The sequence below is a fragment of the Gobius niger genome, assembly GCF_951799975.1.
Source record: "Gobius niger genome assembly, chromosome: 13".
NCBI classification, from domain to species: domain Eukaryota; kingdom Metazoa; phylum Chordata; class Actinopteri; order Gobiiformes; family Gobiidae; genus Gobius; species Gobius niger.
The window spans coordinates 5584134-5600865 of NC_136864.1; the positions used below are offsets into that span (position 1 = coordinate 5584134).

Below are 16732 nucleotides of genomic sequence, written 5' to 3' on the forward strand. Positions count from 1 at the left end.
AACGTGGAAGAGCTTGGTAGCTTCTATCTTCACCTGTTTTGGAGCTATAGAGGAGAGGGGGAGAGGCTAAATGCTAACACCGTCTGCGCTGTGTTTACGTGACTGAAGGCACGGGTGAAGATCAGACAGGTCCTAAAGAACTCGTCAAAGCTAAGGTAAGAACATATCTCAGTATGTAAAAACAGTGGCCTATTCCTTTAAGGTAATGGCGGAGCCGGACCACTTTAGAACCACTGATGTAAAACATTGGTATTTGCAGAAAATGTTTTTTAACTTTAGGCTACAATGGTGAGGTCCGGCCCTTGGTGTTTCCGCAATGATGAAAATCGGCCGTCCTTGATGCAAACTTGCCAATCCCTGAACTAAACCAAGTGTTGAACGAGAGCCAGTGTCCACAGCATTATTCACCGGTATTTACATTGTACATATGAGGCATATTTTCTTCCGAATCGCTCCCATGTGGCAATAACCACTTTGGAAAAGAACATAATGTACATTTAATGGATGTTGCATAGGATAATCATTCAAGCTGCAATCCGGTTACAAACACTCAGGGCCTTTCGGAGCTTGGCCGCAGCCTAAAGAAAACAAGGTCCACACGACACACAGAACGGGAAGTAATCAGGTTAGAAATCCTACACTATAATGATCAACAAGGCTCAACTGTGGCATCTCCCAACTTACATCCTCTCCCCCGGCCTTGGGTGAGTCTAGTCAATAACACACGCATGACGAAACCATTAGTTTAAATTAAAATCTGGAAACATGTTTTTTATTATTGCTGAACCGTGTATGAACCGTGAATCACATTCAACGATTGAACAATTATTTAATTATTCAACAAATGTACACTCGTTTCAGAAGCGTATTTACAACGTATTTTCACTAAAGCTACTACAATATGTACAAATTAGTGGGGGATGAATCACACACATAAATTACAAGCAATGTAAACACTGAGGTGCTGCTGGACTGCAAACTCACTCCACAGGGCTGCACAATGTTCTGCAGGATGAACACGGGCCAGGCCTAAACATTACATTTTGTTAAGGTAAGGCGGTTATTTACTGTTCGCATATTTGTTTTCTTTGTTAAACTGGGAAGTGCTTCGCGTTTAATAGGCTGAATGTAGATTGAGGATCCAAAATATTAGTCAAAGGATATTTGTTAAAGCAGTATTAAGTAACTCTTGCCCCTAGAGGCCATAAACGCAACTGCAGGTGTCGTAGCAAGTTGCGATTTTTTTAACTTATTAATTGTCCGTGAGAGTAAATACTACGCTGACAGAAAAGACAAAGGGACAGAGGGATATTGTACATCCAATTATACAATGGAGATATTTTTTTCACTCAAACTTGGCTGTAAATAGTGTTGAAAGTGGCGCTAGCCCGCAGCTAGCTTTGCCCGTTAGCCTGTTAGCTTCTTCTTCATGATACTATTAGTGTGTAATGGTTGTCAGAGGCACCAGGGGGAGATGAAAGACCCTCCAATCATCCCTAAAAAAGTAATATTTACCAAAATTGGTACATCCGGGTTAGCGGAGATCAACGCTAACGGCATTTAGCGTAAATTTACTGTGACTGTTTGCATATGCGCAAACCCCGGAAGTAGTGACTTTAGTAAATATATGTTTTTTTAGCAGTAGGTGCGGCATTTTTGGCTAATGAGTCTGAGAAATAAGTAGGTTCAGTAACTGTCCACTGAGTTTCAGAAATATTGATGGTTGTTTCTAAGAGTTTTTCTCACATATTTGCCGGTCTGCTACGACTTCCGCTTCCGGGCACTAGCAGACCGACAAATATGCGAGAAAAAAACATTAAAAACTTTCAAAAAGAGCAATCAATATTTCTGAAACTCAGCAGAGAGTAACTGAACCCACTTATTTCTCAGACTCATTAGCCAAAAATACCGCACCTACTGCAAAAAAAAGTCATATTTACTAAAATCGGTACGTCCGGGGTTAGCGCAGCTGCTCCGTAGTTAGCATTTATCTCCGCTAAACCGGAAGTACCGATTTTGGCAAATATTACTTTTATAGCAGTAGGTTCAGCATTTTTGGCTAATGGGTCTGATACATAAGGATGTTCAGTAACTCTCTGTTGAGTTTCAGAAATATTGATTGTTGTATTAAAGAGTTTTTTGTGGTTTCTCGCACATCTGTGAACCCGGAAGTAGAGCTGTGACGTCACCACTTAACAAACGTATGGATTTATGTCAATTCACTACATGTCTATGTCATTGCCTAAAAAGAGAACTTGTACTCACTGCATTTGTTATTTTCAGGACAAACTCCAGTGGTTCTCAAACTTTTCACATCAAGAAAGACCTCATAAAATATTTATTTCTATGGTTTCTCCGTTAAATTTACTCAAATTAAGACTATTGTACCTGATAGGTTATTTGAGTAATTTTGGCAAGCCAAGTAAAAACATCTGCTCGTGGAATAAGTGTTTTTGCACTTAAAGGAACAGGCCACCGTTTTTCCATACTGAGATACTTTTTCCTGAGCTTAGACGAGTGGATACGCAACTCTCTGGTCTTTGTGTGTGCCCTCAGTCATGCAAAACGACCTAAGATGTTGTTAGAATTTGGCCTCTTCCAATGTATTCCTTTAGCTCCAAATGTGGTGAAGTTGGAAGCGACCACGCTCCTCCACAGGGACTCACAAAGACAAGACAGGTACAACTCATCTAAGCTCAGGTAAGAACATATCTCAGTATGGAAACAAACAAAGAACAATCATCTTATTCCAAGTTAATTGATATTTATTTTCCAGTGCAATAAGATGATTTTTCTTAATTTAACTGCAACAACACTGGTTCCACTGGAAGATTACGTCACCTGCACACTCCAATCAAGGGCAATCACACTTTATCCAAGAAAAGTTGACTTTTTGCGGCGTTGCACCGAGTTTAGTCCATTTCAGCTCCTTCTCAGACCCGAGTTACTCCTGATTCGGTCTCTGTCTAGGCCCTTAATTATTTTACACGGCAGTAACTAGTGTGAAGAGTTTGAAACCCACTGAAGTCGAGTATAATGAACGTGCTCCTGTTTGATACTGTGCAGCCCTCACTCACTCACATTTTGAAATCATCACCTATAATCTCACTCCGGTGCCTTCGATTCAGGTCACTCTAAACCCAAAGAGAATCTGAGGTTGTGTAATCTTGAAAAGGCACGGTTCAGACCCGTTAACTGGTTTAGTATCAACAGTATTAGAAAAACAAAACTACAGTGGGCAGTGCTGAGCAAGCGCATTTGGAGAAAAGTCCAGTTTAAAAACAAAAACAAAAAAAACAACCAAACCGTGAATGAACAGCAGCCTCCTCCACAGGTGGATAAGAATTCACTGGCGTCATGTTTTCACAGTAAGAGCAGCGCAGGCAGGTGCTCCGTCCACACACAAGGGGGCAGCGACGCTTACTGAACAACCGAATCCTTCGCAGCTACACTTGATCCATCCAAGCACAGATGGAAACTATTGCACATTTCAAAGCTGCGATACCCAATTTTCCCTACAGGTGGCAGCAGGTCAAATCTAATGCAGTTCAGTCCATTTATTCAAGATTTTTTTGTGAAATTTTTCAATGTATATACTATTATCTATTATTATATTAATTCAAGTAAATACAAACTTGGGCCATACTTTTGATTTTGTAATATATAGGTGTTATTGTATAAGTTATCAAAGCAAAAATCAAAACACAATCGTGGGAAAATGCCTTGTGCGTGTGGACGGAGCACGGTCGTTAGTGTTGTCGCTCCTTTTTCTCCCGCACTTAAGTTATGGCCTCGTGTTTTCTCCGGTGTCTCCGAAACGTCTCCCGCTGCTGGAGTCGGTGCCGCAGTCTCTTCTTCTGCTGATTCTCCGTGAGTGATTTTTTAAATTCCGGTCAGAACGGACTCCGCTTCACATGATGGAGCACTGATCGGCGCCCCCCGCTGGCCCTCCGGGGAGATTGAGAGAGTCCATGTCGAAGTTTAGACCCGGAGGCTGAAGGGAAAGAGAAGAATGTGGTACAATTCTACGTAGCAATGAGAGTATGATTGTAGGAAATAACTGGCAACTTACCGCGTCGCCTGCGAGCTCTTTGGGCGGCTGTCCAAGGTCCTGAAGCTGCGGGAAACAAAGCAAAAGATCCAGTTGCAATGACAATAACTCCTATCAATTGTAATAAGTGTGTATGTCATTTTATTTGTTTTAAAAGATTTTTTGATGCCACATTGCTTGACATGGGGATTGTAAAATCGTGAGCCTGCTCTCGTCTCAACTGTGCTCTTGTTCAAAGAGCGTGTGTTTAGTAGGGCTGCAACTAACGATTATTTATTTTTTTAGAATAATTTTAACCATTTTGCATTTAAAATAACTTATATTTGAGCAGCAGCAGCTTCGTGGTTGTATAAGCTATGCAGCGGCGGAGTGATCTGCTAGAAAATAGTCCCTCAAAATGCGATCATTCATGTGATGCAAGGTCAGTTATATTCCAAAAATTATTCAATCGACACAGACATTTATATGGTTAGTCTGGCGTTATAAGTGATTTGCCTCAGGTGCTCTGTGGAGCGGGTCAGACTGTTTTTAATGCAGGCTAGCTGATACTATAGAAATGCGCTAGCCTTGCATTAGCCTAGCGCCACGAAACTCTTCAAACATAAGAACTGCATGAATTACCAAAAAATATCTCCAGGTACCAGCAACACTCTGGATAACTAGGAAATGAGGCCCTATGTAAAAAATCCTGAAATATCCTTTTAATAGTATGATGATGCAACTGGATTAATATTAACATTACTAAGACATACACCTTGTACTACAGAAGCCACACATAACAATAAATCAATATTTAATGAGGAATAAAGGAACAGTCTGTCCAATCAGTGGCTTTAAAGTCAAGCAATTTTCAAAATGTTACTGAAAAATTAACCCCTACCATTTGCCTCTTTCTGAAACTAGCAACGAGCACTACATAAATCCGAGCCGTGTGCGATGTAAAATTTATGAGTCGAGCCTAAAATAGCCGTGTTCCTGTAAATGCACCTTCTGCATGAGGTCCATGATGGTCTCGAAGGTGCCGTCTTTCTCAGCGGCTCCCGTCTCCTCTCTCTCGAACAGTTCGCAGATTTCTCCCATGATTTTGGCCTGCTGCTCGTAGCGCTGGAAGTCCTCCGAACTCAGCGTGGGCTTGTTCACTTCCAACCACTCAGGATACTGGCAAAGGAAAACAATAATTAAAGCTCTTATTTTTGCAACTCAAATGTTTAACACATTCCGCACAATCCTGTATCTTTCACACTTTTACTTTTAGGACCATCACATTTGAATATAGCTGCATACCTTGGTGGTTATCTCTTTGAGGGAGGGGTACAGCACTTCTTTGGACAGTAGATTTTGCATGAAGGACTGCATTATGGGAAGAATATTTGCCTCGTCGCCTCCTTCTCCTCCTCCTTCCTCCAACGCCAAACCCTCCAGAGCTTTGACCAGGTCTTCTCCAGCCATACCTGAAGTCTGAAAGAAATCAGTCAGTGATTAATTAACTAATAAATGCGATAAACTAAAACCAATGCAAAGTTATTGTATGTCGTGCACCTACCTGGAGGTTGTCTGCATTTTTAGCCAAGCCTTTGAGAGTGTCTTTGAGACATGAGGTGAACTCCTGTTGAGAGGCAGTGTCTGTGCCTGGTAAAGGAGAGTTTAATTAATGTTTGCATACATTTATTATTATTTACTTACTCACAAAACCATTATGGTCCACAATATCAAATAGTGCTGGGTTTTGGCAGAGTAAAAAGGCAAATCTCAATAGTCCAGAGTCATGATTCTACATAATTACTGAAATTGCCAACACAAAGACACAGTCCTGATTTTGTTTCTGTGGAAGCTGTTGTTTTGTTATCGTTTGAGCAAAGATTATCTCATGAGCAGAAATCATTGTTCTTACGTCACACAGATTTGGTCCTGTGAGTGGATGTGCCAACAACAAACAAAACCCAAACAAACTAAAAAGGATGATTCTGCCATCAAAACATGTCTAAAGGTCTTTCAAAAAGAACCCACCGACTTTCCCCGCAGCCTCAGACAGTTTTTGGAAGTGCTCCAGAAGATCCGGCTCCTGTTGGGCGAGCTCGCTCATGGCCTTCTCCCACTCCTCTCGTGCCTGGCTCGCCATCTCCCCCTCGAACAGAGTCTCAAACAACTTACAGTCTTCAAGAAGCGGAGGCTGCAAGGACAGACAAGAAATACTTTTACTTTACCACACAAATTTTGATTGAACAAATTCTCTACCAACGCACTGAGCTTTAAAGCTCAGCTTTAAAAGTAGATCCGACTATTGTGAAACAGAAGAATCTGGATTCAAATTGAACAGAGTATGTGGCTAGATTTAGCTACTGCTGTACACACAAAAGACAATGAGTTTCCACATTGTTCCAGTTTACTGTTGCCTACTCTGACAGATTATGCAGACAAAAGCAACAACAACAACAACACAAACTCTTCATTTATTGCTCAGTTCTTCTTCAACTAAACTTTTACATAAAATGTACCTTTTCAGCTCCACTTGCATCTGAAGAAGCGGCGGCCGCAGCAGCAGCTGGGGGAGGTGCTGCTGTCTTATCAAAGTCATCCAACGCACCTGAAACAATAAGACTATGAACTAGAGGCCGACCGATATGGGTTTTTCTAAGGCCCATGCAGATATGCTCGGCCGATATTTTTCAAAATGGTCTATAATCCTGTAAAAACAAATACTTGGCCGCTCCAGCATTGGCAGATTTTATTTGAATACTTCAGGTGATCCAATCATAGTTTCCGTCCCAGCTTTGATTATTGAAAATACAATAGTGGAGGTTAAAACTAACTCAGCTATTGAATCCTCCAGATTCTGCACTTCAAAATGGCCGTAACATGTCCATAGTGACGGAGGTTTAGTGAAACTTGTGTTTAACAAAGTTGTAGCAAACCAATTTTCATTGCAGTTTTGAGTTTCTCATCTCCCCTGAGGCCAAGGGACTCGTTTTAAAGCCCTGACTTTGCTCTTTCCAATACAACAAGATAGGACTGAAACAACTAATAAATTAATCGACAACAAATCGATTATTGAAATAGTTCTCAACTATTTTAGTAATCAATTAATCGTTTTCTAGTAAACACAGACTTAAATATCTAAATGACATGAATATTTTTTATTTTTGATGGAAACTTACTTTGTTTTTCAAGTTAGGGTCTTTAGTGTTTTGTACATTGAAAATGTCATGAATATCCTTAGCCTTAAGAGCCTCCTACAAACATTTACTTTGAGTTTACTCCATCAACACGTCCTCAAAGCCACTTTAGCTTTATATGATAACATTAAAAAAACAAAAAAAAGATTCACAGCCAAACGATTAATCGATTAATTGTAAAAAAAATAATCGATAGATTAATCGATCACTAAATAATCGTTAGTTGCAGCCCTACTTCTATTAACCTCTTAACCCCCACTATTTTCTCCAGTTCAGCTTTGCCCAAATCTAAAAGGTCACAGCATATAGAGTTCAGGAAATTCCACAGTTACCATGGAGATCCGCCATCTTTGCAGCTGTTAGCATACATTTAGACTAACATTAGCTAAAAACAGTATAAAAAAGTGGAGAAAATAGCCGTGGAACAACTCCATTAACTACTGAGTTACTGCTGGTAAAAACATCTAACTCACTGTGGTGTCCAAGTGTTTTAATGTGAACAATAACTCCAGTGTTTTAACTTTTAAAATCTCCATTAGTTTACAATTGCTGCTAATCCCATAATGCTTAGCGATATGACATCACATTCCCGAACTCCATAGGCCAGTGCAACAACTCTTTCATTTTAAATTGCTTTTTTGTTGCGTTTTCATCAAATTGTTGACATTTTTCATCACCTTTTTGCTGTTGCCCTTTTGTGGCATTTTTGTTGCATTTTTGTCACTCTTCTTCACTTTCTTGTTGCGTTTCTGTCTCTTGCCGTAATTCTTTTTGTGGCTTTTTTTGTTGCATTTTCATCACTTTTTTTGTCACCTTTCCCATCACTTGATTGTTGTGTTTTTGTCACTTTTCTGTTGCTCTTTAGTGGCTTAATTATCGTATTTTCATTGCTGTTTTGTCACTTTTTCATTGTTATTTCATTGCTCTTTTGTTGCATTTTCACCCACGTTGTCATCTCATTTTTGTTGCCTTTGTGACTCTTCTTTCAATGTTTAGAGTTTTAGTTTTTTGAGATTTGGGTCAAGCCAAACTGGAGAAAACATGCTCTGTTCAGGTGGGGGTTAAGAGGTTAAACCAATCTAATTCAATGTTATTATGTTGTTGCTTTTCCTTTGAAATACCAGTGACCCCGCCCCCTACAGGACCTCTCTAACCTTCTGGAACAACTGTGAATGAATCTGTGACCCACTGCCCTCTGTCCAGATCATACTATCTGTCCTTGTTTACACTGGAGGACGCAAAAACAAACCGACAAGCCTGTGATACAAGAGGGGTTTCTTATCCCAGTATTAAAGCCCTTAGAGGAGAAACCCGCGAGGACACCGCTGGTTTAACGTTAAAAAACGGTCAAATAACGAGCAAAACCCGCTTTTCACTAAATAAAAGTAACTGTCAACAAGCCAATGTGTGCTCGTAGCTAACACTTTTCGGCTGATTAACATAAACTGACAAAAAAAAGGACAAACCAATACAAAAATGTACCTAAAGCTAGATTAAAAAACAACTTTTTCTACCAGTTTGGTGCAAAATCGATCAGCTCGCTTGTCATTCGCTCGAGTGTGGCTCGGTACCAAATGTCCCCCAAAAAAGCGAGTATATAACAACGGTTTTCGGTCAGATTAAGCGCTTATACAGGTACATTATACAACATTACATAAACTAAATATTAGCGCTTACTGTCCAATAATTCATCCAGTTCAGCATCGTGCCCGGAGGATGACTGTCCTGCTCCCGACGCCATGATGGAAACTGCACTGATCAGTGACGTAACACCTGTCAGGGCCTGTCGTCGCGGAGAAAGAACGTCATTATTTTTATGTTTTGGTTTTGCCAGTGGGATTTTAACGCCCTCTTTTGGACGTGAAGAGAGTTACAAGATACAAATTAACTTTAACCTGCATTTTCTTCATCTAAAAGCGTCTCGACTGGAGAGCAGCAGTGTAATGCCTCATTTGAAAGCTAAGGCCTAAGAAACTGAACATAACTCTTTTCAATGTGTTGTCGCCACATTTTTGTTTCATTTTGTTGTGTTTTTATTGCTTTTCTGGCACGTTACAGTCGGTTTTAGTCACTTTTTTGTCACCCTTTTATTGCTTCTTTGTCGCTTTTATTTCGGTCACTTATTTCATTTTTTTGTGTGTCGTGTTTTCGTTGCTTTTTCGTAATTTTTTTCCCCGTTGCTTTTTGGTCGTATTTCGCCACATTTTTATCACTTTTTTGTTGTGCATTCATCACGTGTTTGTCACCTTTTGGTCGCTCTTTAGTCACTTTTTAGTTGTATTATTAATGTTTCTTTCCTGGCACGTTTTTATTGCTATTTTATTGCTTCTTTGTGGCTTTTTTCCCGTTGCTTTTTTTGTTACGCTTCATTTTCATCCTCGTTTTTTATTTATTTTATTTATTTGTTGGTCTATTTGTTAATGAACATACATGGGTCTCATGCATGTAAACAAGCCACACCGGATTGTAGCCTTGTGCTAATTTCCATCCGTCATCCCCCATGCGCACTCTCAAACACACTCTCATACATCCTGGCCTATTGAACATGTTTTTAGTGGTAGGGGAAACCGGAGTACCTGGAGGAAACCTACACAGACACAGGGAGAACATGCAAACTCCACACAGAAAGGCCCCGTCCAGGTGGGAATCAAACCTGGACCTTCTAGCTCTGAAGCACGAGCGCTAATCGCTGTACCGTGCTGTTTTTGATGCTATATTGATGCTTTTTTCCCCCCAAGAATCCTATAGATTTGGGTAAAGTCAAACTGGAGAAAATGTGCTCGGTCCAGGTGGGGGTTCTTTTTTTATTGTGTCGTCAAATCCATGGTCAAGCTTGCCTGTAAATTGAATCAGACTCATCCTGGTCACAGAGGGGGACCCTATTGTACCTACAGGGAGACACAGAAAGACCCGCCCCCCAGATCTTGCTGCATTGCACGGCTTTGACTTCTGCTTGTGAAGAACATTTCTATTCTGATCGGGGACGAGGAGTGATGTAAGAAAGTGCAGCGAGTCCAAGATCCTCCTCAAACTGACTCAGACTCATTCATCACAGACCGACTCCAGAGAGACACAGCTCCACCGCCGCCCAGGCCAAAGTATTAGAAAGGAAAGTCTGTCTTCTTTAGTGTCTGTTTCTCTGGTTTAACCCCTTCACTCCCACCTGAACGGATCCCATTTTCTCCAGTTTGGCTTTACCCTAATCAAAAAGCTTCTAGGGAAAAAAGCACCAAAACAGCCACAAAAAATGAGAAGAAAACAAGGATGTAAACGCAACAAAAATGTGACAAAAACTCAACCAAAAAGTGACAAAAATTCAACAAAAATGTGACAAAAACTCAACCAAAAATGTGACAAAAAATCAACAAAAATGTGACAAAAAATCAACAAAAATGTGACAAAAAATCAACAAAAATGTGACAAAAAATCAACAAAAATGTGACAAAAAATCAACCAAAAATGTGACAAAAACTCAACAATTGTGACAAAAATTCACCAAAAAAGTGACAAAAATTCAACAAAAATGTGACAAAAATTCAACCAAAAAGTGACAAAAATTCTACAAAAATGTGACAAAAATTCAACAAAAATTCAACCAAAAAGTTTCAAAAAATCTACAAAAATGTGACAAAAATTCTACAAAAATGTGACAAAAATTCTACAAAAATGTGACAAAAATTCAAAAAAAATTCAACCAAAAAGTGACAAAAATTCGACAAATTTTTTTACAAAAACTCAACAAAAATGTGACCAAAAGGAGAAAAAAAAGGTGACACAACACAGCAACAACACGAGGAAAAAGATCAGTTTTGTGGGTCTTAGCTTTCAAATGAGGTGTTACACAGATCCAAAGAGAACAGAATGCATTTGGTTCAGGCGGGTGGTAAGATTAACTTGTGTGTAAACAAGCTGTTGAACTAAATTGACCTGATCCCTGCATCAGATGGACGAGTTCACATCAACTCAATGGCAGGACATTCTCACTGATGGGGCATTTTACGTGATGCAGCTTTCAAAAGAAATAATCAGTCCTGCAGTTCAAATATATACTTTTATATGAAGATGTATTCATTTATTAAAGGCATATTAAGAACCATAGTTTTTAAAGCCCTAACATGCTCAGAAGTTTCAGGTCTACCATGTCAGGGTCGGTTGCTCACCTCGAAGACTTTAGTGAATAAGTCAAGTCATTGAGAAGAAGAGGGTTGGGGCTTTAAAACGAGCCCATCCATGCCCCGCTAAGCCTCTGGGAAGCGATGTAAGGTTGCGTTGAAAATGTGTGCCGTTGCCGTGACAAACTCACTAATGTTAATATATAGAGTCTTTGTCCACGATTTCTATTTCACAATCATGTGATCATATGAGTACAATTGGAACAAGCCCATTGGACTCCTAGACACCCAAAACATGGGGTTAGACACCAAAATGACTTGTCTAGGATGAATGATAAAGGAGTAATGGGCATTTTAAGGATCTCGCCTCCCTCTTGGACGCCATCTTGAAAATTAGACCTTTCCAGTGGTCAGATTTTGGCAGACTTTTAGTATGTTAATAAGCACACCTGATACTACAGAAAACCACTGAAAAACCTTTTGTAGCAATTTTTTGGGGTCAAACCATATTTCCAGCCGGCTAATGTGGCCCTTTATGAACATGAATTGCCCAGTTTTTTTCAAAACTAAAATGTTCATGTTAGTAGATATTTCAGAGGTGCTTCTGTTTAAATGACAAACATCAGTAGATTCCAAAGCAAAAACGCTAAGTCTCTCTCTTATGTTTCCGAAATTATAAGCAAAAATCTGCAACATAAAATGTGAAAAACACGATCCAAGCCTCAGAGGTGTTCAAACTTGTAACCGATTTTCACAGTTTATCTGAGGCCTGAAGGCATGGGCGTCGGACTGGGGGGGTAAAGGGTCCTGAGCAGGGCCCAGAGTAGGGTGGGGGCCCTCAAAAGTGCTGCTATAAATGTTCTAAAACAGTGGTTACAATAATGATGGATGAATCTCAGGGCACTGACTCCCCTTTGAAACTGTAGTCGCTAAAGATGACAGTAAATAAAGTTTCCCTTTATTTACTGTCATCTCCTGCCATCAGGCCAAAACAGTGACCAAAGCCACAGGTCACTCACGCTTGCTTTTATCACCAGATTAATTAAAGACTCGTTCATTATAAATGCGCAGCTTTGGAGACTCCTTTGACCTGGCTCTAGTGAAAATGTATGGGACGGCCCGTGCCAGACTATTCAAGCTTTTTCAGACAACATATCATAATGAATTGTATAACATTAACTAGCATGTTAAAGTATTATTAAAAATCCTGTGTCCCCTGTTTGATTTCTTTAATAATCTTAATATCATAATAATGACCACACAGAAGAAATGAACTACACTGTCAAGCTAAACCACAGAATATGAGATGAATATAAAATGTGAATTGACTGAACTAACACGAGGGGAAGGGGTGTAGGGGGGCCCAGCAAAAATGAGTGTGTGTATATAATTTATGAGGTTGTCTTATCTGTTATGTCCGCTTACACTGTCCATTTTATATTGTATTTTACTGTAGTATGTGATTTTTAATTACTCTTTTTAGGTTGCCTTATGAGATCTGGCAGGGGGACTACCGATGAAAACTAGCCTTTTGGGTTAAAAGTAAAACTTAAAACCAAATAAATAAATAAAAAATTAAAATAAAATAGTTTGGAACAAGGGCCCAGAATTTGCTGCTACACCCCTGCCTGAAGGTGTGGGACGGCTCATTTTAAGGCCCTGACTGAGCTCTTTCCAATCCAACAGGGAGTCTCTACATCACTTTTATTTCAGAGATATCAGCCAAATATTGGCCAAATATCGTCTAAATATCGGCCAAATATCAGACAAATATCAGCCAAATATCGGCCAAATATCAACTAAATATCGGCCAAACATCAGCCAAATATCGGCCAAATGTCAGCCAAATATCAGCCAAACATCGGACAAATATCAGCCAAATATCGGCCAAATATCAGCCAAATATCGCCCAAATATCGCCCAAAGATCAGCCAAATATCGGCCAAATATCGGTCAAATATCGGCCAAATATCGGCCAAATATCAGCCAAATATCAGCCAAATATCGGCCAAATATCAGCCAAATATCAGCCAAATATCAGCCAAATATCGGCCAAATATCGGCCAAACATCGGCCAAACATCGGCCAAATATCAGCCAATATCGGCCAAATATCGGCCAAATATCAGCCAAATATCGGCCAAATATCGGCCGAAATTGTAAAAATACCCATATATCGGCGGGTCCACCTCGTCCAGATCCCCAAAAGTACTACTCATACACAGTACTTGTTTGGCCACCTGTTGTCAAAGCAAAGTAGTGGCATCTCCATGGAGACGGGCCGGCGACGTCCGCTTTCAGTCGAAGAACGATCAACCCTCTCGCTGTGAAGAAAAGACGGATTTCCCACAATAAACCACTAATAACTGAATAAATGCCTGTGTTTTTTCATATTTATCGGTTGAAATCTTTTGCTTTTAAGTGACGCGTCTCTCACTTATTGCAGCGACTCTCCCCAAATCTAACCCCGTCTCATTGAATGAAGATCATGTGTTGTGCCGCCGTCTGCATAACAACCACATAAACACACGCAGATAAACCACACATTTGATTTCCTCTCGGTTCACACTTTTGCAGGATGCTCTTATTATGACGAGACGATGCTGTTTCCCGTCCCTCGTCTCCACGGTAACGCCCTAAAACAAAACGACTCAGGGCGAAACTATGAAAAACACTCGGTGCAAAGGGTCTTCCCCACGCTGATTAGAATGAATAGAGGGGTGACGTCAGGGGAACCAACAAGACGCAGCTGGTGAGGGGGGGGGGGGGGGCACTATTATAACGGCAGCTTCCAAGTGCTGCCAGATTACGATGAAATCTAAATAAAGACTAACACAAAAGAGACAAAAATGTAGAGGGAAAAAACGGGAATTTATAAAGTTCATAGACACAGACGGCATCTCTGGAATCGCCCATATATGGTCATGTTTGAAATCAGTTAAGGGGGAAAACAATTTGGAGAAAAATCGAAACTTTCTTTAATTATTCAAAAACTACTTTAACAAATGCTGAATTATGAATATAGTTTTATACTAAATGAAGATACAAAGACATGGAGAGGAGCAAAGTGGTTCAACAGCCCGTAAATACCTAAATAATGGAGAATGCTAACATGATGCTACATGTTAGCATCGGGCTAATGCTAACGGTTAGCTAGCGCAAGCTACAACTGCCGTTTTTTCACTTCTACTGAAAAAATCTGCTGTGAAAAAACATCCATATGGGCCCGATTTACACTTGACTTTATTTATTTGTTCTGTAGAAGTGAAAAAACGGCAGTTGTAGCTAGTGCTAGCTAATCGTTAGCATTAGCCCGATGCTAACATGTAGCATCATGAAAATGGGGCAAAAATGTGACGGAAATGAACAAAAAAGCAATGGAAAAAAAAAGTTAAAAAATAAATAAAAGTGACGACAACGCGGCAGCAACGCAAGGGAGAAAAAGATCCGTTTAGATCAGTTTTGTAGGTCTTAGCTTTCAAATGAGGTGTTACACCCCTCCGCCCATAACCAGAACACTCAGGTCCACAGACACCAACCTTCTCTCCGTCCCCAGAACAAAGCTCCGGACAATGGGTGACAGAGCGTTCCAGGTGGCTGCTCCTAAACTGTGGAACGCCCTACCACCACACCTGAGGGCCCCACAGTCTCTGGAGACTTTCAGAAGAGGACTCAAGACTTTTCTGTACCCTTTTTAACATTTTTATCCTCAACTGTTGTGTGCTTTTATTATGCTTTTATTATTTTATTATTGTCAGTTTTTACTTGTGCTGTAGCACTTTGAGATTCCATGTAAAGTGCTTTACAAATTAAAGGTATTATTATTATTATTATTATTATTATTACTGGCCTGTAAGCTTTTACATGTGGGTAGCAATGAACTGGAGAAAATACACTTGCGGTCGGGGTTAAGAGGTTTTAAACATTTAGTCTTAAAGCTACACCGTGTAGAATTTTAAATTGAAATTCAAGCATTTATTTCATGACGTTTTCATCATCATTGAAAAATACCTCATAAATGTACAAACAAACATGTGCTTTTGCCGTGAGCCGACTGTAACTTTACCGGAAGTGGGTACGTCTCCAGCTCGTCTCCATGGAGATGTGACTAAACATTTAAACAGGTTATAGGTTCTCATCCAAATCCATTCTTTGATTACCCACAGCAGAAATAGCATTTTCTGTGTTGAGCTGGTCATTAGGAGCATGGTTTGTATAGTCCAAAATGTTACCCAGTGTGCCTATAAAATAAAGCTTTAACCTCTTAACTCCCGCCTGAACCGAGAGCATTTTCTCCAGTTCAGCTTTACCCAAATCCTGTAGGCCAGTGTAACACCTCATTTGAAAGCAAAGATCTACAAAACTAAATTGATCTTATTCCTCACATCATGAGATTTTTTTTTCATCACTTTTTTTGTTGCCGCAGTCATCTAATTTTTGTCAAATTTTTGTGACTTTTTTGTCACTTTTTCGTCAAATTTTTCATTTTTTTGGGTTGTTTTTTTGTTGTTTTTTTGTCATTTTTTTTTGTCACTTTTTTGTCAATTTTTCCTCAATTTTTCATCAAATGTTTCTCACTTTTTTGTCAAATTTTTGTCAATTTTTGTCATTTTTTTGGTACATTTTTTGTAAATATTTTGTCACTTTTTCGTAAATGTTTTCGATTTTTTTTGTCATTTTTTTGCCACTTTTTGGTCAAATTATTCGCATTTTTAGTCGATTTTTTGTCAGTTTTTCGTCCATTTTTTCTAAATTTTTCGTCAAATTTTTCTCACTTTTTTGTCATTTTTTTGGTAAATTTTTTGTAAATATTTTGTCATTTTTTGTCAATTTTTTTCTCACTTTTTTCACATTTTCATCCTTGTCTTCATCTCAGTTTTGTTGCTATTTTCACACATTTTTTTCCTGGAGCTTTTGGATTGGGGTAAAGCTGGAGAAAATGTGCTCGGTTCAGGTGGGAGTTAAGGGGTTAAAAGGAACAAAATTCAAATATACTGGAGCAGAAACTATTATATTTATCGTTGTCATGGAGTAAACAAAATAAGTTCTCAACAAAAAAAAAGACCACTTCTGCTTTGGACCAGTGAACCAAAGGAGCCATTGGCGCAGTTTACCAGCCACTTCTCTGTCAAAACGCTCTTCGTTACGCAATTCCTGCCGCCTCTATTCATTTTCTCGGCAAACTTACGCTGGCTGGCATCATGGGCGTGTCCCTGCGTTGCACTTTGTCGCGCTCCACCGGCGGGGGGGGAGGGCAGGAGGAGAGGGAAGCCCGGCCCCGTACAGATGTGTGAGTAACGGGACACACACCGCAGCCTCCACATGTGAGCCCTAACTCGTTTTTTTTTTTTCTGGGCGGGACCCATTGCCCCCCCTCTCTCTCTCTCCGAGCCGCTA

The 16732-nt window shown here is 39.8% G+C and overlaps 2 protein-coding genes across 2 annotated transcripts in view; one reads left to right on the top strand and one right to left on the bottom strand.

Annotated features, from left to right (window-relative positions):
* The window catches only part of sdr39u1 (short chain dehydrogenase/reductase family 39U, member 1), a 185131-nt gene that overhangs the window by 34671 nt on the left and 133728 nt on the right, over window positions 1-16732 (top strand). The window lies entirely within an intron of this gene.
* Window positions 3703-8985, bottom strand: pex19 (peroxisomal biogenesis factor 19). The gene is made up of 8 exons (XM_079569006.1): window positions 8902-8985; window positions 6547-6635; window positions 6059-6221; window positions 5595-5680; window positions 5336-5509; window positions 5039-5209; window positions 4073-4117; window positions 3703-3994 (listed from the first exon to the last, which is right to left on the bottom strand). Exons 1-8 carry the CDS (start codon window positions 8963-8965, stop codon window positions 3911-3913), a joined length of 876 nt encoding a protein of 291 aa, XP_079425132.1. The 5' UTR covers window positions 8966-8985; the 3' UTR covers window positions 3703-3910.

Bases quoted from the DNA above. Each gene is read 5' to 3' on its own strand.
- pex19 (XM_079569006.1), bottom strand. From the start codon at position 8,965: ATGGCGTCGGGAGCAGGACAGTCATCCTCCGGGCACGATGCTGAACTG. The intron at 5,210-5,335 runs GTATGCAGCTAT...TTCCTTTGCCAG, and splicing joins TCAAAGAGATAACCACCAAG to TATCCTGAGTGGTTGGAAGT. The intron at 4,118-5,038 runs GTGCATTTACAG...TGTTTCCCGCAG, and splicing joins TCATGGACCTCATGCAGAAG to CTTCAGGACCTTGGACAGCC.